Source organism: Chiloscyllium punctatum, chromosome 22, assembly GCF_047496795.1.
Source record: "Chiloscyllium punctatum isolate Juve2018m chromosome 22, sChiPun1.3, whole genome shotgun sequence".
In the NCBI taxonomy this organism is placed as follows: Eukaryota; Metazoa; Chordata; class Chondrichthyes; order Orectolobiformes; family Hemiscylliidae; genus Chiloscyllium; species Chiloscyllium punctatum.
In genome coordinates this window covers 90,908,381-90,934,318 of record NC_092760.1, presented here as the reverse complement: position 1 = coordinate 90,934,318, position 25,938 = coordinate 90,908,381, and the positions used below count along the sequence as shown (strand labels likewise).

General features: G+C 48.8%; 1 protein-coding gene across 3 annotated transcripts in view; it reads right to left on the bottom strand.

The window, feature by feature from the left end:
• The window catches only part of ano1a (anoctamin 1, calcium activated chloride channel a), a 214,552-nt gene extending 190,127 nt beyond the window's left edge, over window positions 1–24,425 (bottom strand). For all 3 annotated transcript variants that reach the window (XM_072592818.1, XM_072592819.1, XM_072592821.1), the window contains exons 1-2: window positions 24,150–24,425; window positions 3,982–4,172 (exon numbers count right to left, since the gene is read on the bottom strand). In XM_072592818.1, coding sequence (XP_072448919.1) covers window positions 3,982–4,172; window positions 24,150–24,372 — 414 coding nt within the window. In that variant the 5' untranslated portion in view covers window positions 24,373–24,425. The remainder of the gene's footprint in view (window positions 1–3,981; window positions 4,173–24,149) is intronic.
• Window positions 24,426–25,938: the final 1,513 nt, after the last annotated feature.

Below are 25,938 nucleotides of genomic sequence, written 5' to 3'. Positions count from 1 at the left end.
GAAGTAAGGTGGGGGGAGGGGAAATGAGGAAACTGGTGTAGTCCACTTTGATGCCCTGGGGTTGAAGTGTTCGGAGGCAGAAGATGATGCGTTCTTCCTCCAGGCGTCGGGTGGTGAGGGCGTGGTGGCGGAGGAGGCCCAGGACCTCCATGTCCTCAGCACAGTGGGAGGGTGGGTTGAAGTGTTGGGTCATGGGGCAGTGTGGTTGATTGGTGTGGGTGTCCCGGAGATGTGAACTATCAAACAGTCTCAAATAAGAAGTGAAATGAAGCCACCTCTGTCCCGACTCTGGTTTCAGGCTACATTTACACCTCCATGTCAATGTAAAGCCTCATCAATTCAGTTATAGTGTGACTGTAAGCACAAGTGGCCAAGTCATCTAAAACTGAGCTTATAGCATTCCTGATTAGACTCTGGGGAAACAAAGCTGATCTGGAGTATCAGGGGCACTCCAGGAGTGTACGTACATTATTAAGCTAACAAAAGCCTTCATAGTTAGCAGCTGACTCTGATCAATGATGAGACTAAAGTTTATCAAGACTGAATGGAGAGTTAGACTTTGCTGACAAAGAGGGTTGTAGGCTAATTATTCGTTCCACAGTAGTTTGTTATTTCTTATCTTGTCCTGTCTTGCAATTGCTATTTAAGACTAGACAAAGTGAAAGGAGTTTTAAAAACATGGAAAGGCCTGGTTTTTTTCAATTAATAAAAGAAATGTAGTCATCATAAGTGCTTGACATGTCCCCTGTACGGTCTGTGTCACCAAATAAGGGAATCCTTAAAGCAAGATACTTGCTGATGTAGGTTCAAAGGAGTTTATGAATCATTTGGATAAAAAAATGGAGCTGTTATGCAAAGGATCAAGAAAAGAAAGATGCTAACAGGAAAGATGGAATCTTGTGGCTTCATTTTTCCAGTAAATAACTCAGATTTTGATCTGATTCTAAGTGTTATTTTGCTGGATGATGCAGGTAAGGTCAGCAATTGTTACCAATCCCCAGTCGTCCTTGAACTGAATTGTAAAGCTTGCACACTTCACAGGGCAGTTAATAATCAGGTCTCATTGTTGTGGGACTGGAAATACATGTAGGCCAGACCAAGTAAGGAGGGCACATTTCCTTCCTTAAAGGACATAGGTGTACCAGACAGGTTTCTATTCACAATATATGTTTACGATTTGGATGAAGGAAATAAATAAAATAACTCCAAGTTTTCAGATGGCACAAAGCTAGGTGGGATAAACTGTGAGCTAAATACAGAGAAGCTTCAGTGTAATTTGAACAAGTTGAGTGAATTGGGCAATTATATGGCAGGTGCAGCATAATGTGAAAAAATGTGCACTTTGGGAGCAAAAACAGGAAGACATTATTGTCTGAATGATGATTGATTGGGAAAGGGGGAGGTGCAATGAGATCTGAATATCCTTATACATCATGTGCTGAAAGTAAGCATGCAGGTGCAGCAAGTGGTGAAGATAAATGGTACATTGGCCTTCATAGCAAGAGGATTTGAGTACAGGTACAGGGATGTCTTGCTTTGTATAGAGCCTTGATGGGATCGAACCCAGGAATATTGTGTGCAGTTTTGGTTTCCTTAGCTAAGGAATGCTGTTCTGGTTGTGGAAGGAGTGTGACAAAGGCTTACCAGATTGATTCCTGGGATGGCTGGACTAATGTACAAGGAGAATTTGAATTGGTTAGGATTATATTTGCTGAAGTTCAGAAGAATGGGGGGGGGGGGGGGGAACTACATTGATCTCAGTTATAGAATTGATGATAGCTCTGCATTGCTCCTCTCTGGGAGGTCTTCTGGCCTCTCGTTGCTGATAGATACTGAGCTAGGGGCTGGGGCTTCATGCCTTTGGCTATGTTGAAATCAGGATGGGTGGGATTTAAAAATACTGGACCTGATTCTGGCCACCCCATTCTTATTCCTGTTGTTTGAGATAGTGCATGCAGCATTTCTTTAATTGCCCATCTCATTGTAAGGCAGGGCATTTTAGAATTCCTGTAATTTCCATGGAATCGGGCCCTATTATTGGGGATGTGTCTTTCTCCCTGCTGTTATCAGACTTTTGAATGGACCTCTCAAATGTTAATTCTGATCTGTCTCTGCACATTCTCTGTGGCTAAAGCACTGTATTCTACACTCTGTTCTGCTACCTTCTTGCGCTTTGCATGATACGATCTGCCTGCATACCTGGCAAAACAATACTTTTCATTGTATCTCGGTACATGTGACAACAATAAATCAATCAATGTCTCACAGCAACTCCAAGGAATCAGGAACCATAGCAGAAACCTGGTCTAGAATTGGTTTGTATTTGATAACTTCAAAAGTTGTTTGGCAACTTCAACATCTCATGAAGCAATTTTTATCATGAGTTAAATATGGTTTAACACATTAGTTCATGACAAGATTTATTCTGAAAAATTACGTTGACCAACATGGGCTGCAATAAGGTACCGATGAAGTAATCTTCATCATTCAATGCTAATAAGATCAAGATTTAAATTGTCACCTTGAATTTGTGCTTTGATTTTCGTACTGACCTGAGTAAACATCTGTTGAACCTCTGAAATCGTAGTACAGATGTTTGACCTCTTTGATTGAAAACCCATCTGTTCCTGAACTTCAAAGTATATTGAGCTCTGGGGTTTTACGTTATAGTTCTGTAATAGAATCTAATTAGGAATGTTGGACTGAGCTCCAAGTGCCACTAACGTATTCAGGTCAGCAGAAGCTGTTTAAGCTGCCATGGGGGAGGGGCTGTAAAGTCTGACAGTTTTATGAGCAGTTAATAGATACAAAGTGTTTTTTAGGAGTTGTTAAATGGTTGCTTGTTTGTTTTAATAAATTTATAACCAGTAAGGAGAAGTAATTTTTAATTGTGAGTCTGAATGGATTATTGTTTATTTATTTGATGAACATATCACATCATTCTCAGTTTCATTATTGTGCTCATGACTTCATTCATGTGGATATTGCCCGAGTGGTCATGGAGGGGCTATGAGAGTGTAGAGGAGGTATGAGAGTTTTAAAGGAGGTATGGAGAAGTTAATACCATGAAGATTTCAAAGACTAGGCTTGTATTTTCATGAACACAGAACATTAAGTGGTGATCTAACTCATGTGTTTAAGATGATTAGAAGAGTTAATAAGATTGAAAGTGAGCAACAATATTCCCTGGAAGGAGTGTTCAATAAGGGCAGAAAAATCATGATAGAATTATGCTGTTTTGGAATTATGTCAAGAACACTTCTTCACACAAAGCATCATGTAATTTTGCAACTCACTGCTCCCAAACCTATTCAGGCTGGGGTTCAACTGAACATTTCCAAACTACAATTGGTCGGTGCTTTTGTTTGGTGAAGGTTATTAAAAGATATGCAAACAAAGCAGATAAATGTAATTTAGATAAATTTTGCCAGAATATAACAAAATAGTGTAAAACATATAAGGTACTGAATGGTCTCCTCCTGTTCCTATATTTTTACTTGAATTTAGGATTTCTGCTCTCATAGTGGGAAGTCCAGTTTCTGACTTAGTCATACAAGATACAGTCAGTGTACAGGTAACTATTTATAAGTTCACAATGGATATGGAGGACATGATTATTAGACAGGAAGGGATTTGAAACGCTACTTGTTGCTTTGAGTATCACTTTCAATCCCCAAGTGCAATGGGGATCAGATTGTCACAGCAGCAATGACAACGCACTAATTGTCAAAAATTGAACATAATACAGACACAAGCTGTTCAGTTCAACTGGCCCACACTGGTGTTTAAGCTTCACACAAGCCTCCTCCCAGCCCTCTTCAAATAACTCTCACAACGACCATCTATTCCTTTCATTTAGATGCAATTTTTCCACTTGCTTTAGCTACTGCCTGAAATATTTACCAAACACACTGAAACTGGCATGTTACCACCCTTAATAACCAATAAGTCCGTAGCCAGCTCAAAGAACCATTGACTTACCATAGACTCTTGCTGTGTATATCCTATGTCATCAATTCCTTTTATATTGATTATATCAACACCTTTTGCTTCTACTGTTATTGAGCAGTGCACATCATTCTGTAAAACAGTGGGATTATTGAACGATTGCTGTTTCTCCTCAGCCTCAGACAGGGTTGCTGTGTTCCTTTTATCCTGATCCTTGTTTGTATCTAAAAGAGGCAAGAAACAAAAAAACAAGTGAGAATTTATAAATGGAGCAAATTTTTAAAAAATTCATTTGAAAAGTGTTTTTTTCACAAGTTTCCCAATTTATCTTTTCATTCATTCATGGGATTTGTGTAGAGCTCTCTACACCAGCATTTATCACCTGTTCCTAATTGGACTGGAGAAGATAGTGTTGAGCTGCCTCTTAAACCACTCCAGTCCACATAATATAATGTATCCACAATGCTTCTGGGGAGAGAGTTCCAGGCTTTTGACCCAGTGACACTGTTTCCAACTTAGAGTGATGTCTGCCTTATTAAGTATTAATTGCAAAATAATACCTGGGATTAAAGTTCTTGGATTTTATACAAAATGTTGTCGATGAAATTGGAAAATTACACAATTCTGCCAGTTTCAGAATTTCTATGTGCTAAACTTACATTTGCTGAATTGAAGACTGGACATAAAATTGATTCTTATCAATGTAACTGAGAGATATATGTTTTGTAAGATTGTTGTTTAAGTTCTACTGATTATTATTGGATGTAACAGTGAATTTCATTGAGATACACCTGACATTAAGAAAACTTCCAAGTAATGGGCCCAGCATCATTTGTGAACTGGAATAGTTAACGGTAGTACGGATAGAAAGGTCGGGTGTAGACCAATAGTTTTTACCTTTTATTACATTTCCAACTTCTAACCTTTCTGTTAACTCTTATATTTGTAAACTCTATCCCTTCCTGTCACAGTTTATCATTTCCAAAATAAATTCTCTCTCTTGCTTCGTGTGTATTCATTGATTTATCACATCTTTCCAAACTTGCCTCCACAATTTAACTTAAAGATTTCTCTATTTCCCTAGTTATGCAGCTTGTTTAAACACCAAAGCCCTGCACAGTTCAGCTGTTAGATCATCCCAAAGGGACAGCCCCTACTTTCATCAGGATTCATGTTAGTGTCCCATGAACCAGAACCCAAATCTCACTTGTCACTCTTTGAGCCAGATATTTGTTTCTATAATCTTATTTGTCCTGTGCCAATTTGCATATGGCTCAGGTAATAATCCAAAGATTTGGGGTTCTGCTACATAATTTGGTGCCTAGCTCTTCATACTGACAATGCAGAACCTCTTTCTTCGTCCTGCCTATGTTATTGTACCTCCATGGACCATGATGACTGTTTCCTGGTCTCTGTTCCTGAAAAGATGTCCTGAACCCTGACAGCAAGCAGGAAACACTGACACTCACTCTTCGCTGCCAATCCTACTCACTATGGGCGGCACGGTGGCACAGTGGTTAGCACTGCTGCCTCACTGCGCCAGAGACCCGGGTTCAATTCCCGCCTCAGGCTGTGTGGAGTTTGCATGTTCTCCCCGTGTCTGAGTGGGTTTCCTCCGGGTGCTCCGGTTTCCTCCCACACTCCAAAGATGTGCAGGTCAGGTGAATTGGCCATGCTAAATTGCCCGTAGTGTTAGGTTAGGGGTATGGGTGGGTTGCGCTTCATTGGGGCGGTGTGGACTTGTTGAGCCGAAGGGCCTGTTTCCACACTGTAAGTAATCTAATATATTGATCCCTACAACCACTGCATTGCTTTTAGCTTCCAGCAGTATGTGCTGATGGTCAGTTACCTCATCCAGCCTGTAGCTCTTGCTCTCAGCCAGACAAGTAGACAGAGCCAAAACCTATTCGACAATGCGAAGGCTGAAGCTCCTGAACTGCTACCCTCTTGGTTTCCCAGGTCTACCTCACTCACCATCACACCCTCGTTCCCCTGACCAGTAACCAAATCAGAAGATCATATCCTAAGAATTGTGACCAAGTGTAATCCCCTGAAATAAAGTGTCTAGCTGTGTGACTTTGAAAACAAGAATATAAGGACCACGAGGAGGAGGAGGCCATTCTGCCCCTTGAGTTTGTTCCCCCATTTAATACGATCACGGCTCATCTCATCTCAGCCTCAACTCCACTCTCCTGCCACTCTCTGTAACCCTTCAGCCCATTACAAGTTAAAAATCTATCCATCCAGAGAGGGTGACAGTTGGCAGTCTGCTTCAGACACTTCATCTCCAGGTGCTGGCTGGAAAGAAAGGATCTACACTTTAGCTGCAAGAAGGGACACTACTGGGCCTGGCTCACCAAGCAAACTATAAGTGAACTCTAACCTTGGGCTATCATTCACATGAGCTATGTTTTAATAACTCTGGATTTCCCAAAATTTGTAATTTGTGACCTGTCTCCTCTCTCGTCCTGCATTCCTCAATTTCCTGAGAACTTGTGTACGTGAATGTGTAATGAACCACTCCCCTGACACTCTGAAAGGATTTAACAAAACAATCTTTGACTTCATCCACTTAAAAGACTTTGCTATGTGTTATGTCAGAAATTGGAGTCTGAAGACCAGGGTTTTGGGACCATCTTTCAGACCATCCCACCAAGGGGGTGGGCGTAAAAAGGAAATCAAACAATACCTTAACACCTGAAAAAAACATCAGAATTCATCCCCATGCTCCCTTTCTCTGTGACAATTTGGACAAAGAGTACTAGCCTATAGAGGACCATATCAGGAGGGACTTAGGGAAAGAATTGAAGAAAGTGTCATTCAGTGATTGAAGACAGCCACGTTCGGTTGGTGAAGGGGAGACAGGATAGAGGTCTGATGTACTCAATCTTAAGAAGTGTGTGGTTGGCTGCACAGGTGTGAGGAAGTCAGTCTCTGTTAGGAAACTCGGAAATTCAGTTTTCTCTGGATGTGATGTTTGGATTTGTCAGTTCCCTGGCCCGGAATCAGGCTGATGAATTTAGCTGTCAGTCGGGGAGGGTCACTCAGGAACAAGCCACAACAGAAACTCAACTCCCTTCTGCTCCTGCAGGCAGCAGGAGTTCAGTCAAGTTTAAAAATTAGCCCGTCAGATTCACTCAGAGACAGTCAGATTCACTCAGAGACAGTCAGATTCACTCAGAGATAGCCAGGCTCACTCAGAGATAGCCAGGCTCACTCAGAGACAGCCAGGCTCACTCAGAGACAGTCAGATTCACTCAGAGACAGTCAGATTCACTCAGAGACAGTCAGATTCACTCAGAGACAGCCAGGCTCACTCAGAGATAGCCAGGTTCACTCAGAGATAGCCAGGTTCACTCAGAGACAGTCAGGCTCACTCAGAGATAGCCAGGCTCACTCAGAGATAGCCAGGCTCACTCAGAGACAGTCAGGCTCACTCAGAGATAGCCAGGCTCACTCAGAGATAGCCAGGCTCACTCAGAGACAGCCAGGCTCACTCAGAGACAGCCAGGCTCACTCAGAGATAGCCAGGCTCACTCAGAGACAGCCAGATTCATTCAGAGACAGTCAGATTCACACAGAGATAGTCAGGCTCACTCAGAGATAGCCAGGCTCACTCAGAGACAGTCAGATTCACACAGAGATAGTCAGGTTCACTCAAAGACAGTCAGGCTCACTCAGAGATAGTCAGATTCACACAGAGATAGTCAGGCTCACTCAGAGATAGCCAGGCTCACTCAGAGATAGCCAGGCTCACTCAGAGATAGCCAGGCTCACTCAGAGATAGCCAGGCTCACTCAGAGATAGCCAGGCTCACTCAGAGATAGCCAGGCTCACTCAGAGATAGCCAGGCTCACTCAGAGACAGTCAGGCTCACTCAGAGACAGTCAGGCTCACTCAGAGACAGTCAGGCTCACTCAGAGACAGTCAGGCTCACTCAGAGATAGTCAGGCTCACTCAGAGATAGCCAGGCTCACTCAGAGACAGTCAGATTCACACAGAGATAGTCAGGCTCACTCAGAGATAGCCAGGCTCACTCAGAGATAGCCAGGTTCACTCAAAGACAGTCAGGCTCACTCAGAGATAGTCAGATTCACACAGAGATAGTCAGGCTCACTCAGAGATAGCCAGGCTCACTCAGAGATAGCCAGGCTCACTCAGAGATAGCCAGGCTCACTCAGAGATAGCCAGGCTCACTCAGAGACAGCCAGGCTCACTCAGAGACAGCCAGGCTCACTCAGAGACAGTCAGGCTCACTCAGAGACAGTCAGGCTCACTCAGAGATAGCCAGGCTCACTCAGAGACAGTCAGGCTCACTCAGAGATAGTCAGGCTCACTCAGAGATAGCCAGGCTCACTCAGAGACAGTCAGATTCACACAGAGATAGTCAGGCTCACTCAGAGATAGCCAGGCTCACTCAGAGATAGCCAGGCTCACTCAGAGATAGCCGGGCTCACTCAGAGATAGCCGGGCTCACTCAGAGACAGTCAGATTCACACAGAGATAGTCAGGCTCACTCAGAGATAGCCAGGCTCACTCAGAGATAGCCAGGCTCACTCAGAGATAGCCGGGCTCACTCAGAGACAGTCGGGCTCACTCAGAGATAGCCAGGCTCACTCAGAGATAGTCAGGCTCACTCAGAGACAGTCGGGCTCACTCAGAGATAGCCAGGCTCACTCAGAGACAGTCAGATTCACACAGAGATAGTCAGGTTCACTCAAAGACAGTCAGATTCACACAGAGACAGTCAGGTTCACTCAAAGACAGTCAGGCTCACTCAGAGATAGCCAGGCTCACTCAGAGATAGCCAGGCTCACTCAGAGATAGCCAGGCTCACTCAGAGATAGCCAGGCTCACTCAGAGACAGTCAGGCTCACTCAGAGATAGCCAGGCTCACTCAGAGATAGCCAGGCTCACTCAGAGACAGCCAGGCTCACTCAGAGACAGCCAGGCTCACTCAGAGTCAGCCAGGCTCACTCAGAGATAGCCAGGCTCACTCAGAGACAGCCAGGCTCACTCAGAGACAGCCAGGCTCACTCAATATTAGAATAAAAGCAAAATGCTGGCAATCTGAAACAACCACAGAATACCGGAGAAACCGATTTAATGTTTCCAGCCTGGGATGACTCTTCTCTGTTCCTCTCTCTCCTGATGCTGTCAAACCTGCAATGATTTCTGTGTTTGCTTCAACAACATATCATATTATCTAAGTGTTATGGTGAGAGCTGCGTGGCTACTTGCCCTGTACCAGCATCTGTTAAATCGAGAAGTAGATGATGTGATTTGGGTTGGGTCGCATGAGAATCATTTCACATTTTAATATGTCATTGGCACCATTCACCTGTTCCTGTCAATTAAAATTTAGACCAATGATGTTGGGAAAGGTAGCATCCTCAGGCCAGAGGTTGTTAAAATTAACAAGCATTTCAATAAAAATATCAGTCTGTGTGGTTCAAAATATCTACCACACAGTCACAGAAATAGCTTTATTCATGATTTGGCAATCCAGTTACAAGGTATCACTTTTGGAGTTGGATGAGGCAATGCCCATTATCTTTCTCAAAATGGGACACCAGACAGGACAATAATCAAAATGCAATTATATAGCTCTTCTTTACATTGATTCATGGGATGTGGATGTCACTGGCTGGTCCAGCATTTCTTGCCTATTCCGAGTTGCTCCTGAGACAGTGGTGATAAGCTGACCTTTTAAACCCCTGCATCTATTTGATATAGCTAGATACACAACACTGTTAGGGAGGCAACTCCAGAACTTTGACCTAACCACACGGAAGGAACAGTGATATATTTTCAAGTCAGGATGGTCAGTGACTTAGAGAGGAGCTTACAGTTGGTGGTGTTCCCATGTATCACTGACCTTGTCCTTCTAGATGGAAGTTATTGTGGATTTGGACAGTGATCTCTAAGGATCTTTTGGTGAATTTCTGCAGTGCATCTTGTAGATAGTACACACTGCAGCTACTGAGCATCAGTGGTGGAGGGAGTGGTTGTTTGTTGATGTGATGCCAATCAAGCGGCTGCTTTGTGCTGAATGATGCGAAGCTTCTTGAATGTTGTTGGAGCTGCCCCCATCCAGACAAGTGGGGAGTATTCCATCACACTCCTGACTTGTGCCTTGTAGATGGTGGACAGGCTTTGGGGAATCAGGTGAGTTACTTGAGACAGCTTTCCTAACTTCTAACCTGTTCTTGTAGCTATTGTGTTTATACGGCTAGTCCAATTCAGTTTCTGGTCAATGGTAATTCCCAAGGTGATGATAGTGGAGATTCAGTGATGGTAACATCATTGAATGTGAAGTGAAGATGGTTAGATACACTCTCGTTGATGGTCATTGCCTGACATTTGTGCGGCACAACGTTACTTACTGCTTGTCAGCCCAAGCCTAGATATTGTCCAGATATTACTACATTTAATTTTGGACTGCTTTGCAATTATTGAGTTGTGAATGGTGCTGAACATTGTGCAATCATCAGTGAACATTCCGACCTCTGACCTTATGATGGAGGAAGATCATTGGTGAAGCCGCTGAAGATGGTTGGGCCTAGGTCACTACCCTGAGACTTCTCTGCAGTGATGGCCTGGAGCTGAGCTGAGCTGAGCTGAGCTGACCTCCTACAGCTAAAATAATTTTCCTTTTGAGACTCTAAACCAGCAGAAAGATTTCACCTGATTCCCAATGACTCATGTTTTGCTCAGTCTCCTTGAGGCCTCACCCAACAAATACAGCCTTGATGTCAACAGCTGTCACTCTCCCCTTCACTCTGGAGTTCAGCTCTTTTGTCCATGTTTGAACCAAGGCTGGAATGAGGTCAGGAACTGAGTGGCCCAAACTTTACTGATGATCGAGAGTAGACTGATGGGGCGGTAGTTAGCTGGGTTAGATTTATCCTGCTTTCTATATAAAGGACAACTGGGCAATCTTTCACATTGTTGGATAGATGCCAGTGTTGTAGGTGTACTGGAACAGCTTGGCTGGGGTATGGAAAGTTCTAAGCACAAGTTTTCAGTACTATTGTCAGAACCCATAGCCTTTGTGGTATCCAGTGCCTCCAAACATTTCTTGATACCACATGGAGTGAATCAAGTTGTCTGAGACCTGGCATCTATGATGCTGGGACCACTGGAGGAAGCCAAGGTGGATTATTCACTCGGTACTCTGGCTGGAAGTTACTGCAAAAGCTTCAGCTTTAAGCTTTGCTCTGATATGCTGGGCTCTTCCATCATCGAAGGATATTTCTGGTGCTGTCACCTCCAGTGAGTTGTTTAATTGTTCATCACCATTCATGACCTGGATGTGACAGGTCTATTGAGTTTAGATCTGATCTATTGTTTGTGGGATCACTCAGCTCTGTCTATCACTTACTGCTTCTGCTGTTTGGTATGCAAGTAGTTCCTTTTGGTAGCTTCACTAGGTTGGCACCTCATTTTCAGATTCTGGATTAGTGGTGCTGGAAGAGCACAGCAGTTCACGCAGCATCCAAGGAGCAGCAAAATCGCTGTTTCGGGCAAAAGCCCTTCATCAGAAATAAAGGCAGTGAGCCTGAAGCGTGGAGAGATAAGCTAGAGGAGGGTGGGGGTGGGGAGAAAGTAGCATAGAGTACAATGGGTGAGTGGGGGAGGGGATGAAGGTGATGGGTCAGGGAGGAGAGGGTGGAGTGGATAGGTGGAAAAGAAGATAGGCAGGTAGGACAAGTCCGGACAAGTCTTGGGGACAGTGCTGAGCTGGAAGTTTAGAACTAGGGTGAGGTGGGGGAAGGGGAAATGAGGAAACTGTTGAAGTCCACATTGATGCCCTGGGGTTGAAGTGTTCTGAGGCGGAAGATGAGGCGTTCTTCCTCCAGGCGTCAGGTGGTGAGGGAGCGGCGGTGAAGGAGGCCCAGGGCCTCCATGTCCTCGGCAGAGTGGGAGGGGGAGTTGAAATGTTGGGCCACGGGGCAGCGTGGTTGATTGGTGCGGGTGTCCCGGAGATGTTCCCTAAAGCGCTCTGCTAGGAGGCGCCCAGTCTCCCCAATGTAGAGGAGACCGCATCGGGAGCAACGGATACAATAAATGATATTAGTGGATGTGCAAGTAAAACTTTGATGGATGTGGAAGGCTCCTTTAGGGCCTTGGATAGAGGTGAGGGAGGAGGTGTGGGCACAGGTTTTACAGTTCCTGCGGTGGTAGGGGAAAGTGCCAGGATGGGAGGGTGGGTTGTAGGGGGGCGTGGACCTGACCAGGTAGTCACGGAGGGAACGGTCTTTCTGGAAGGCGGAAAGGGGTGGGAAGGGAAATATATCCCTGGTGGTGGGGTCTGTTTGGAGGTGGCAGAAATGTCGGCAGATGATTTGGTTTTTTTTACCTCATTTTCAGGTATGCCTGGTGCTGCTCCTGGTATGTCCTCCTGCACTCTTCAGTGAACCAGGATTGATCTCTTGGCTTGATGGTAATGGTTGAGTGGGGGATATACTAGGCCATGAGGTTACAGATTGTGCTGGAGTACAATTCTGCTGCTGTTGATGGTCTACAGAGCCTCATAGACACACACAGTCTTGAGGTCATAGAATCCATACAGTGTGGAAACATGCTAATCAGCCCACTGAGACCACATTGACCCTCCTAAGAACATTCCATCCTAGTTGCTAGATGTGTTTGAAGTCTGTCCTGTTTAGCATGGTGATAATGCTATGCAACATGATGGAGGGTATTCTCAATGTGAAGGTGGGACTTCACTGCACAGTCCTTGTGGAGGTGGTCACTGTTATCGGTAATGTCACAGACAGGTGCATTTACAGCCGGCAGATTAGTAAGGGTAAGGTCAGGTATGTTTTTCCCTCTTGTTGGTTTCCTCACCACCTGCTGCAGACCCAGTCTAGTACCTTATCTAATCACTATTTCCATCAATGATGGTGTCAAAGAAAGGAATCAGTGAAACACTGAGTAATCAAACAGGTCTATTCACTTGAGAAATATAGTAATTACTATATCTGAAATACTTCTGTAAAATTCATAATTCATTCTAGCTTTCATTGCTCTGCTGTATTTTTTATATTTGATTCAAATTCAAATGCCACTATCATTTGGAAATATAGTTCACATCTTATCAAAATATTTTTTCATTCATTGTGTTAAACATGTTGACACTCCTGAACTGACTTATGTCCACTCTGTTACCTCTCAGTGTTCTATCAGAAAGAAATAAACTATCAATTGGATCGAAATAAAAGCAACAAACAAGAAAGTTAGGAACAGCACCTTAATGGGCAAGACTTGATAGAATGACAACACCAGTTACTATAAATTCTGTGTCCTATGATCCTGCCCCACTAGTTACTTGACAAAGGAGCAGCACTACGAAAGCTTGTACTTCCAAATAAACCTGTTGGACTATAACCTGGTGTTGCGTGATTTTTAACTTTGTCCACCTCAGTCCAACACCGGCTTCTCCACATCATTGATAGACTGAATGAGGAGAGAGTAAGCACAATTAAATAAAATCAATATTTTTAAAGGTTGAATGTACACAAAGAAACAGCTTAATTGCTTCTTGCCTTATTCTTTGAATATGTGGGACAGGAATGTTTTCAGAGCAAAACAACTTTGGGAACATGTAAAGGTCATTTGGCCCTTTGCAATTAATGTCAGTTGTAATTTCATTGCTATCTCAATCTTATTATTCTTTTGAAATTATTACAAATGATATGGGCATGTAAAATTACTTCTAATATAGATAAGTGTGGAGAGGAGCATTGAGGTAGGATTAACAAAGCGGCTATATCAGTCTTGGAAAATAACACTGTAAAGGGAAAAGAGGACTGAGGGGCCTGGAAATGTACATAGCAAAAGTTGTAAATAATGCAGTGTGTGTGAATCAATGCAAATCAACACTGTGGTCTCCTCTCCAAAGGAATAGAACTGAAAAGCAGAAAAGTTATTGTTAAACGTGTACAGACAACATTTGGACTACCGTCTAGAGTTTTGGAAACCATGTTATGATAAAAGATATAGAGAAATTAACATCTGAGAAAAAGGATAATGCCAGAATTATGAGAACATAACTATCAGGAAAATGAAGAGGTGGGGTTAGTTTCTTTAGAGAAGGTTAATGGAGTGACCTAAAAACAGTCTTTAAAATAATGAAGGTTGTTAATGGATTAGATATAGCAATGTTTCTATTAGTGAAGGTGTCCAAAACTAGGAGCTTTAAATATAGGAGAGTTAGTCATAAAACCAGTTCAGAATTAAGGAGCAGCTTCTTTACCCAGAGGATGGTAACAATGTGGCACATGCTACCAACAGGAGCAGCTGAGGAAAATAGCAGAGATATTTTTAAGGGACAGCTAGATATGTCCATGAAGGAGAAAGGAATACAAGGGCATGCAGGTTGCTCTCAGCTTAGTCAATTCACTTTGATTCACTCACAACCCTCATTACCACGTTTTAGCTTCTCTTCTTCCCTGACGTACTGTCTACAATCCCTTTGTTTCTCCCTCCCTCTCTCTGGTTTTTCTCTCCAGCTGTTAGCCCCATCCTTGTCATCAAACTAAACACAATCTTTCCCTAGAAACTATCAATTCCGAGGAAGAGTCACTGAAATTGAAACGTTAATTCTGTTTGTCTCCCAGATGCTGCCAGACCTGCTGAATTTCTCTAGCTCACTTTTTGTTGTTGTCAGGACCAGCAGTTTGGATTGGATGAAGAAGGTTGGGAGAAAGTTTGTGTGGAGCATAAACTTCAGTACAGAGCAGATAGACTGAGTGACCTATTCCTGTGCTGTCCATTACATAACCCTCCAAATAACAGACAGGGAAATAGTGATGTGGTAATGTCACTAGCCTGGATGTCTAGCTCAATGCTCTGGGAATATGGGTTCAAGTTCCAGTCCAACTGGTGATGGAACTTTTAAATTCAATTAATAAAATCTGGAATTGAAAGCAAATCTCTGTGATGGTGATCATTGTACTTGCGTTGCTTGTTGCAACATTTAATCATTGTAACTCATTTCCAAAGGAAATCTGTCACTCTTAGCTGGCCTGCGTGTGACTCCCAATTCACTGTCAGAAGGTTGACCCTGAAATGGCCCTGACAAACCACTCACTTCAAAGGCATGGCGAGCAACGCACACATCTCATCAAAGCATACAGAAAGTCACAAACCACTTCAAGAAGGATCTTTGTTTCTGAAAAAAGCAAATAATTTGTAAATTTTGTCTCAGTAAGAACCATGCAAAGCCAAAATGCAAGATAAATAATCAATTTAATTCTAACACAGGTGTGACCATCATAAATCACAATGTCAGAGATGAGCAATTGGATTGTTTTCACTACTGGAATAATTCATTCACCATTGTGCACACTATTTATACCATTGTTCTGGTCTCTAGACACACTGGGCATCACCAACATCCTGCATATGGGCTTGTGATCATAAAATGAATGCCAATCACTTGGTGCTAACAGTCTTTATGAGACAGATTACGTGAGAGGAGCACTCTGGCATGCACACAATGGTGGACACAACATCTCTGGCTCATTGCATGAGCTATTTTGTTTATAGTCGTCAGAGCAGCATAAGAACTATTTTAAAAATAGATCTGTAAAACTATCTTTCATAAGTATCGGGTCATCTTATTGACATAAAACAACTGGGATTCCCCTTGGACACATTTTTAATCCATTGGGCAGGAAGCATAGTCATTTCTTTGTAGTTCAATGTCTGTCTGATAACGACGGATCTGGATAAATGTCACATCAACTGGGACCCGACAATCTCACTCATAATTTTAGCTTTTATCTCTCTCCAAAGTATTGACAGACAAACGTTAACAAGAATTTCCAAAGTGTTTTAAACAAAACGCACCACTGAGACCCCAGCTGAGTGAACATCCTGGTGATAATGGACCTAAGGGAATGAAGTGAACTGGATAATGAGCAAGCTATTAACTGTCTCAGATCAATCACTTTGAGTCGCTATTAATTTTCCTGCTACTTATTCTGGTCTTTATGAAAAGTTGTGAGTACACTATCATCTGCAAATATACCTAGACCATAAGATCATAAGAGACAGGAGCAGAAATTAGACCATTTGGCCCATCATGTCTGCTCCACCATTCAGTCATGGCTGATAGGTTTTTCAAAGTCAAAAAGTGTGGTTCTGGAAAAGCACAGATCAGGCAGCATCTGAGGAGCAGGAGAATCGACGTTTTGGGCATAAGCCTTTCATCAGGAATTTGGCAGGGATTGGAGGGAGTGAGGGGAGGGAAGGAGCTGAGAGATAAATGGGGGGGAGGGTTGTTGGGGCTGGGGGGAAGGCAATAGGTAGATACAAGTGTGGGTGATAGTGATAGATTGGAGGGGAGAGTGGAATGGATAGGTGGGAAGGAAGATGGGCAGGGAGGACAGTTCAAGATGGTGGTGCTGAGCTGGAGGGTTAGATCTGGGATAAGGTGGGGGGAGGGGAAATGAGGAAACTGGTGAAATCGACATTGATGCCGTGTAGTTGGAGGGTCCCAAAGCAAAATATGAGGCATTCTTCCTCCAGGCATTGGGTGGCTTGGATTTGGTGGTGGAGGAGGCCCAGGACATGCATGTCCTTGATGGAGTGGGAGGGGGAGTTGAAGTGGTCGGCCACAGGGCGGTGGGATTGTTTAGTGTGTTCCCGGAAATGTTCCCAGCAATGTTCCCGGGAATGTTCCGTGAGTTGGCGTCCTATCTCCCCAACACACAGGAGGCCACATCAAAAGGAGACAGTAGATGAGGTGCTTGGATGTGTCGGAAAGTTTCTGCTGGGTATGTTAGGATCCTTTGGAGTCTTGGGTGGAAGTGAGGGGGAGGATGTGGGCACAGGTTTTACACCTCTTGTGGTGCGATGGAAAGGTGCCAAAAGTGGTGGTGGGTGAGGCATGGAGGAAATAGTCTCTATGGAATGCTGATGGGGTAGGGAGGCAAATTTATCTCGGACTATTGGTGGTGAAAATGGCAGAGGCTGATATGATGTATACGGAGGTTGGTGGGTGGAAGGTGAGGACTGGGGGGCTCTGACATTGTTGCGATTGGAGGGGTGCGGTTCAAAGGCAGAGTTGCAGGAAGTGGAGGAGATGCACTGGATGGTGTTTTGACCACGTGGGAGAGGAAATTGAAGTAATTGAAATAGGAGGCCATCTGGGATGTTCTGGAGTGGAATTATTCCTCCTGAGAGCAGATTGAATGGAATCAGAGGAATTGGGAGTAAGGAATAGCATTTTTACAGGAGAGGGTTGGGACGAAGTATAGTCTAGGTAGCTATGGGAGTCAGTGGATTTGAGGTAGATGTCCATGTTGAGTCAGTTGCTGGAAATGGAGACAGAGGGGCCCAGAAAGGGGGGGGGGGGGGGGGGGTGGTTTCCAGGATGGTCCAGGTGAACTTGAGGTCAGGGTAGAAGGTGAGAGTGAAGTTGATGAACTGTTCAAACTCCTCATGGGAGCACGAGGTGGCGTTGATACAGTCAACGGTGTAGCAGAGGAAAAGGTGGGGAATAGTGCCAGTGTAACTATGGAAGATGGACTGTTCCATGTATCCAATGAAGAGACAGGCATAGCTGGGACTCATGTGGGTGCCCATGGCTACCCCTTTGGTCTGAATGAAGTGGAAGGATTCGAAGGAGAAGCTGTTGAGGGAGAGGACCAGTGCAGCCAATCGAATGAGTGTGACAGTGGAGGGGTACCAGATGGGTCGGCAGGAAAGGACGAAACGGAGGGCTTAGATTTTTCTTTGTATTTGTTTATCAAACTATTGATTCAACCTGCAAATTTACTTGAAGAGAAATCTGGGCTAGGACTCCCAAGTCTCTTCCGATTTCTGAATTTTTTCCCCACTTAGAAAATAATCCATGTCTCTATTCTTCCATCAAAGTGATGACCTCACACTTTCCCATGTTGTATTTCATCTGCCACCTCTTTGCCCTCTTTCCTAACCTTTCTAAATCTTTCTGCAGCCTCCCCACCTTCTCAATAGTTTGCAAATCTGCATAGTTTCTTAATGGAATTTTCTGGGGATAGGCAGTGGTGTGTGGTAATGTTGCTGGATTAATAATTGAGGTCCCCAGTCTAATGTCCTGGGAACAGGGTTCAAATCTCACCTTAGCTGATTCAATTCAATAACATTTAGAATTAAATGCTAGCTCAGTCATTAGATAATATGTACAAGTGCATCACCATCACTAATCCACATGACTGCAATCTTGGTTACCAGAAAGTAAACTGGAAGCTAGGAATCTTGCAGCAGTTAACTCACTTCTTGCCTCCCTAGTGTCTACCACAAGTCAGGAATGTGTTTGAATACTTCCCACTTCTCTGGAAATATGCAGCTCCATCAACACTCAAGAAGTTCAATACCATCCAGGATAAAGCAGCCTGCTTCATTAGTGCTACATTACTCTCCAGCACAGACACTCAGTAGCAGCAGTGTGTACTATCTACAAAGTTAAAAATTCTACAACACCAGAGTATAGTCCCACAGGTTTATTTGGAAGTACAGTACAAGCTTTCGGAGTACTGCTCCTTTGTTAGGTAGCTAGTGGAGCAGGATCATAGGACACGGGATTTATAGCAAACGATCATAGTGAAGTCTTGCTATGATCTTTTGCTATAAATTCTGTGTCCAATGATCCTGCCCTACTGGCTATCTGATGAAGGTGCAGTGCTCTGAAAACTTGTACTTCCAAATGAACCTGTTGGACTATAACCTGGTTGTTGTGGTTCTGTTCGCCGAGTTGGAAATTTGTGTTGCAGACGTTTCGTCCCCTGTCTAGGTGACATCCTCAGTGCTTGGGAGCCTCCTGTGAAGCGCTTCTGTGATCTTTCCTCCGGCATTTATAGTGGTTTGAATCTGCCGCTTCCGGTTGTCAGTTCCAGCTGTCCGCTGCAGTGGCCGGTATATTGGGTCCAGGTCGATGTGCTTATTGATTGAATCTGTGGACTCATCCACAGGAGGCTTCCAAGCACTGAGGATGTCACCTAGACAGGGGACGAAACGTTGTAAAAACAATGACTGCAGATGCTGGAAACCAGATTCTGGATTAGTGGTGCTGGAAGAGCACAGCAGTTCAGGCAGCATCCAAGGAGCTTCGAAATCGACGTTTCGGGCAAAAGCCCTTCCTCAGGAATAAAGGCAGTGAGCCTGAAGTGTGGAGAGATAAGCTAGAGGAGGGTGGGGGTGGGGAGAAAGTAGCATAGAGTACGTCTGCAACACAAATTCCTAGCTCGGCGAACAGAACCACAACAATGAGCACCCGAGCTACAAATCTCCTCACAAACTTTGAACTATAACCTGGTGTTGTGCAATTTTTAACTTGTCCACCCCAGTTCACCACCGGCACCTCCACATCGTGTTACCTACAAGATACAGTACACTGTAGAAATTCACCAAAGGTCATGAGTGGCAAGGATAGGATAAATAAACAAGGTCTTTTCCCTGGGGTTGGGGAGTCCAAAACTAGAGGGCATAGGTTTAGGGTGAGAGGAGAAAGATATAAAAGAGACCTAAGGGGCAACGTTTTCACGCAGAGAGTGGTGCATGAGTGGAATGAGCTGCCAGAGGAAGTGGTGGAGGCTGGTACAATTACAACGTTTAAAAGGCATCTGGATGCGTATATGAATAGGAAGGGGTTGGAGAGATATGGGCCAGGTGCTGGCAGGAGGGACTAGATTGGGTTGGGATATCTGGTCGGCATGGATGGGTTGGACCGAAAGATCTATTTCCATGCTGTACATCTCTATGACTCTCTGACTCTAGGTGCTGGAAACTTGAGACAAACACAGAAATTGCTGGAGAAACTCAGCAGGTTTCGCAGCTGCTGGGAGGGAGAAACAGGTTTAATGTTTTGAGTCCAGTGACCCTCCTTCAGAACATAAGATTTTTATTGAACTCTAAACATTAACTGTTTTTCCACAGACACTGCCGGACCTGTTGATTTTCTCCAGTGTTTTCAGACTCTGTTTCTGTGAGTATACCTTTGACCAGGCAGTTAAGCAGCAGTTCAAGGAGGAAGCTCACCATCACCTTCTCAAGGACAACTAGGGACAGGCAATAAATTACAGCAGAACACTGCAGCTTCCAGAGCTCTGGAACTAAAACAGGAAGCGCTGGAGAAGCTGACACCAGCTCTTATGGAGAGAGAGACACAGACAGAGGCAGACTGAGAGTGTGACAGACCTCCAATTTCACACTCGATATGGCAGTTTTTCCAGAATTGATGAATGAGTAAACAATGCTGTTCAATTGCCCTGAACGATACAATACAAGTCTACAGTGACAGGTGAAAGTACAATCAATTGGACGTCTCTGCTAAAGGGCTAGCATGGGCATGATGGGCTGACAGGCCTCCTTGGTATATTGTATAATATTGTAAAGGAAGATACCGTTCACCTCACAGCAATGCCACAGGAGAGGGACTCCCACCTTCACCCAACTCACTCATGATGTGGTTAGATGCAGCTCAGTAACGTTTTGCCCAGCGCTGCCCACTCCTTGCCCATTCAGAAAGGGCACGATCTGCTGGTTAAGGCATGATGCCCTGAGGTGGGTCAGAGGGACAGTGATCTGTGCCTGGGCTAACATTTCCCTCACACTGTTTAACACAGACATCAGAGAGGGTGCTGACCCAGCCCAAAGGTACACAGGGAAGGGGACATAACCAGCTCCTGGTTGGGGGTTGGGGGGGTGGGGGGGGGGGGGGGGGGGGGGGGGAGTGGGGTGGGGGAAACAAGCGTGCCTCTCGGCTGGGGGCCTGGCAAGAGTGGGTGAGGGGAAGGGGAGAGGGGAGGAGAGAGGGAGAGGGGGTGAACGGGTAAGGGGAGTGAGGGAGAGGGGGAGGGAGAGGGAGAGGGGGTGAACAAGTGAGGGGAGTGAGGGGGAGGGAGAGATGGGGAAGAGGGGGAGGGGAGGGGGAAGAGGGGGAGGGGAGGGGGAAGAGGGGGGAGGGGAGGGGGAGAGGGAGAGGGGGTGAACGGGTAAGGGGAGTGAGGGAGAGGGGGAGTGAGGGAGAGGGGGAGTGAGGGAGAGGGGGAGTGAGGGAGAGGGGGAGTGAGGGAGAGGGGGAGGGGGTTGAGGCAGAGAGGGAGAGGGGGAGGGGGGTGAGGGAGGGGGGGAGGGAGTGAGGGAGGGGGGAGGGGAGTGAGGGAGGGGGGAGGGGATTGAGGGGGGGGAGTGAGGGAGAGGGGAGGGGGGAGGGGAGTGAGGGGGAGGGGGAGGGGGGAGGGAGTGAGGGAGAGAGGGAGGGGGGAGGGGGGAGGGGGGAGGGGTGTGGGGGGGGAGGGGGGGAGTGGGGGGGAGGGGGGGGGAGGGAGGGGGAGGGGGGGGAGGGGGGGGGGAGGGGGGGGGGAGGGGAGGGAGGGGGGGGAGGGGGGGAGGGAGGGGGGGGGAGGGGGGGGAGGGGGGGGGATGGGGGGGGAGGGAGGGGAGGGGGGGGAGGGGGGGGGAGGGGGGAGGAGGGGGGGAGGAGGGGGGGGAGGGGGGGAGGGGGGGGGAGGGGGGGGAGGGGGGGGGAGGGGGGGGAGGGGGGGGGAGGGGGGGGAGGGGGGGGAGGGGGGGGAGGGGGGGGGAGGGGGGGGAGGGGGGAGGGGGGGGGAGGGGGGGGGGGGAGGGGGAGGGGGGGGGAGGGGGGGGGAGGGGAGGGGGGGGGGAGGGGAGGGGGGAGGTGGAGGGAGGGGGGGGGGAGGTGGGGGGAGGGGGGGAGGGGGGGAGGGGGTGGGGAGAGAGGGGGGGGGAGGGGGTGGGGAGAGGGGGGGGGAGGGGGGGGTAGGGGGTGTGGGGAGGGGGGGGAGGGGGGGAGACGGAGGGGAGAGGGGGGGAGGGGAGTGGGGAGGGGTGGAGGGAGTGTGGGAGAGGGGAGGGGAGTGTGGGAGAGGGGGAGAGGGGGAGAGGGGGAGAGGGGAGAGGGGGAGAGGAGTGTGGGAGAGGGGGAGGGGGGAGGGGAGTGTGGGAGGGTGGGAGAGGGGAGGGGAGTGTGGGAGGGTGGAGAGGGGAGGGGAGGGTGGGAGAGGGGGAGGGGAGGGTGGGAGGGGGAGGAGGGGAGTGTGGGAGTGTGGGAGTGTGGGAGGGGGGAGGGGGGGGAGGGGGGAGGGGAGGGGGGAGGGGGGGAGGGGGGGAGGGGGAGGGGGGAGGGGGGGAGGGGAGGGGGGAGGGGGGAGGGGGGGAGGGGGGAGGGGGGAGTGGGAGGGAGGGGAGGGGGAGGGGGGAGGGGGGGGAGGGGGGGAGGGAGGGGGGAGGGGGGGGAGGGGGGAGGGGAGGGGAGGGGGAGGGAGGGAGGTGGGGGGGAGGGGAGGGGGGAGGGGAGGGGGGGAGGGGAGGGGGAGGGGGGGGGGGAGGGGGGAGGGGAGGGAGGGGGAGGGAGGGGGGAGGGAGGGGGGGAGGGGAGGGGAGAGGGGAGTGTGGGAGTGTGGGAGGGGGGGAGGGGAGTGTGGAGGGGGGGAGTGTGGGAGGGGGGAGGGGGGGAGTGTGGGAGGGGGGAGGGGGAGGAGGGGGGTGAGGGGTGGGGAGGAGGGGGGTGACGGGGGGGGAGGGGGGGGGAGGGGGGGGAAGGGGGAGGGGGGGAGGGGGGGGAGGAAGGGGGGAGGGGAGGGGGGGAGGAGGGGGGGAGGAGGGGGGAGGGGAAGGGGGGGGAGGAGGGGGGGAGGGGAGGGGGGGGGTGAACAAGTGAGGGGGAGTGAGGGGGAGGGGAGATGGGGATGAGGGGAGGGGGAGATGGGGAAAAGGGCAGGGAGGGGAAGAGGGGAGAGGGGAGGGAGAGAGGGGAGGGGAGGGGAGGAGAGAGGGAAGGGGTGAGGGGAAGAGAGAGGGAAGGGGAGGGCGTGAGGGGAGAGAGAGGGACGGGGAGGGTGGGAGGAGAGAGGGACGGGGAGGGTGGGAGGAGAGAGGGAAGGGGAGGGTGGGGGTAGAGGGGGTGAACAGGTGAGGGGGTGAGGGAGTGAGGGAGAGAGGGTGGAGGGAGGGGGAGTGAGGGGAGTGAGGGAGAGGGAGGGGGAGGGGGGAGAGGGAGGGGAGGGGGAGAGGGAGGGGAGGGGGAGAGGGAGGGGGAGAGGGAGGGGGAGGGGGAGAGGGGTGAGCGGGAGAGGGGGGGAGAGAGGAGGGGAGAGGGAAGGGAGGGGGAGAGCGGAGAGGGGTGTGGGGAGTCGGAGAGGGGAGGGGGAAAGCGGGGAGGGAGGGAGGGGGGGGGAGCTGGAGGTCCTGCAAACACTTCTCCCCAAAGACCATCCTGCCTTCCCCATCAACCTACAGCCCCCTGCATTCTCCTGGCGCCAGGACAGTCCTTTCCAGCTGCCCCCCCGCGGCCACTCAGTCCCTCCACCGCCCGCTGCTGGCCTGTGCTAGCCCAGGAGCAGGTGGCAATGCTGCACAGTGAGTCACCCGCTGCCGGTTGGTATTCCCTGGTTTGTAAGCGGCTCTGGGGATACAGGGACCGGCTTTGCAACCCGATGCGGCCGCTCAGCCCCAGCCCCAGGCCAGCCCAGCCCACGGGAAAGGCTTTCCCGGAGAGGTTCACCATCTCCCGGGTTTGGAGAAAGCGCGGCCCAGCCCCGGCCCTGAGTCTCTCACAGACCGCAGCAGCAGCTGCTCCACTCGCTTACCATACAGTTATTTTACAGCACGGGAAGAGGCCCTGCGGCCCATCGCCACCTTGCCGGCTATTCTAGCAGAGGAGAGAGAAGCGGTCTCTGTAGAGCTGGCAGTCAGAGTAAACCCTGACCCCTCCGCCTTGCCAGTCTGTTCCCCAGTGACTGTCTGGTCTGTGTCTGGGGGTGGTGAAGGGTTAACCGCATTGCTGTGGGGCTGGAGTCACCTGGACACTAGACCGGGGAAGGATGACTGGTCCCTTCCCTAAAAGGCATTAGTGACTCAGGGGGGGGGGTGTTAATGACACCAGGGGGGTGAGTATGTGGTGGTCATTGGGTTAATGCTTAATCTCAGATCACACAGTCTCCGATTGTATCAGGGCAGAAGGAGGCCTTTCGGCCCTTCCAGCATGTGCCGGTTCTATCCCCCGGTGCCAATCTTTGCCCCACAGCCCTGGGCACTGCACCCGGGGCGGATTAACTGAATTCAGGTGTCCCCACCTATCGCTGTGGGATCTCTCCGTGCCCCTGGGGGAGAGAGGGCGGGGGGTGGTCTGGCTTACTAGCCCAGTGTGCCATGACCACTCGGCCAGTCCTCTGGGGCTAGCTCACCTTGCGGGAGAGTGCGGTGCCGCCCCCGAAGCCCCCAGAGCGGCCGCCGGGCCACCGCCGCTCCGCTCGCTTCCATCCGCCGCTCCGCTCGCCGCTCTCCCTCTCGCCAGTGTCCCGCGGTACTTTTAGAAGCGGGCTGCACTCCAAGCACATGCCCGGCGGTGTCAGTGAGCAGACACTGTCCGCTGGGAGGGGGGTGGGGGGAGACAGGCAGGACTAACATAGCTCCCCTCACCCCACCCCCGCTCTCTCCTGCCCACACTCGGACTCGGACCCTCTCCCTCTCCCTCTCCCACTCTCTCTGTCTCTGCGAGCGCGCTGCCAATAGGCACAGACCTTGCCTGTTTTATTTAAAGACAGTGTATCCAATCTGCCTTTGGTCACTGCATAATCTCCTCAAATAGCAACAGGGCACTGGAGAAATCCCTCCACTTCTCATTCAAGTCTTTAAAAGGGCTAGTACAGAGAGGATGGGCCGCACTGACACCTTCAGTTTAGCATTCTCGAAGCAATTAGAGTCATTGCCCCGGGATCAGATTGCTGCTCAGAGCCCTCCACGTGTGTTTGATGTTGGAAAGAAAGGAATTCACAATAAACTCAGGGAACATCAGCAAGGAAGCAGTTTCAAACTGCATTTTGTAGCCGCCAGGAAGGGATTTGAATTGGCTGTCCCTCAGCCGCCCCAATGGATCCACTGGAATCGCCCGAGGGGATCACTTTGACTGGATGACTCTCTCTCTCTCTCCGGGGGTTATTGTAACTTGCTGCACAGAGTAGCGCCTGGCACCTCCCCTGGGCTGTGTAAACTCACCCCTCAGGCCGATCCGCTGGCCGCAAATTCGGGGCAGAATGCGCCCATTGGTGTTCATACTGAAATCCTGCTGTTTCCCCCCGCCCTTGGCTCCCTCAGTCCCCGGGCTGTATCCACTCACTGGGCTCCGGGCGAGCACCGAGCCTTGTCCTGAAGCTGTATTCACACTCACGCCCCCCCAAACAAGAGCCCTCCTTTATAGGCGACCCCCTCTCCCCTCCCCGCACTCCCTGTCGCCCCTCCTATCAACACCGAGTCCATCTCAGCCGGACGAGGACGCGTCTCAAACTTGGGCGATTCCCCCCACTAAGTCCCACTCAGTAATACCAGCCTGGGCTGGAACCATTCACCAGTCTGACCTCCCCCAACCCCCCACCCCCCCGACACCGCAATTATTGAGAAAATTCTCCTGTCCCTGCATTTCTGGGTCCTGTAAACCCTTTTTATTCTACAAAAAGAACACAAAATAAACATGTAACAAGTGCGCCGAACTTTTGTAAACACACACAGAAATAAAGCAGACGGAGCAGTACCAAGGGAACCAGCAGCGTCCCTTCCTGCTAACAGCTGGCCCTGGGTGTGTACTAGCACAGGGAGCTGTCTCTCCCCAGTATTTCAGAAATGATCACCCCCACCACAAACTCCCGCAGCCCCGGGACTATTGCCAGTCAGAACTTGCAAATGAAATTCTACATTGCATTTATTGTTCTAGCTGGATCCGTGACCCCATACGCACTCGCCCAAAGTCCAGGAAGTCCGCTGTCTGTGCAGAGTGACAAGCACACTGAGACTTGTGTGGGAGAGTTCAAGATCATTCTTGTTGGGTGCTCCTTAGCTTCATCAGGGCCAGTCCCAGGCACAGCTCCCACCACAGCTTAGCTCCTCGGGCAGCACCTTCCAAACCCAGCACCACTCCCATCCACAAGGACAAGGGCAGCAGATACATGGGAAGATTCACCTACTGCAAGTTCCCCTTCA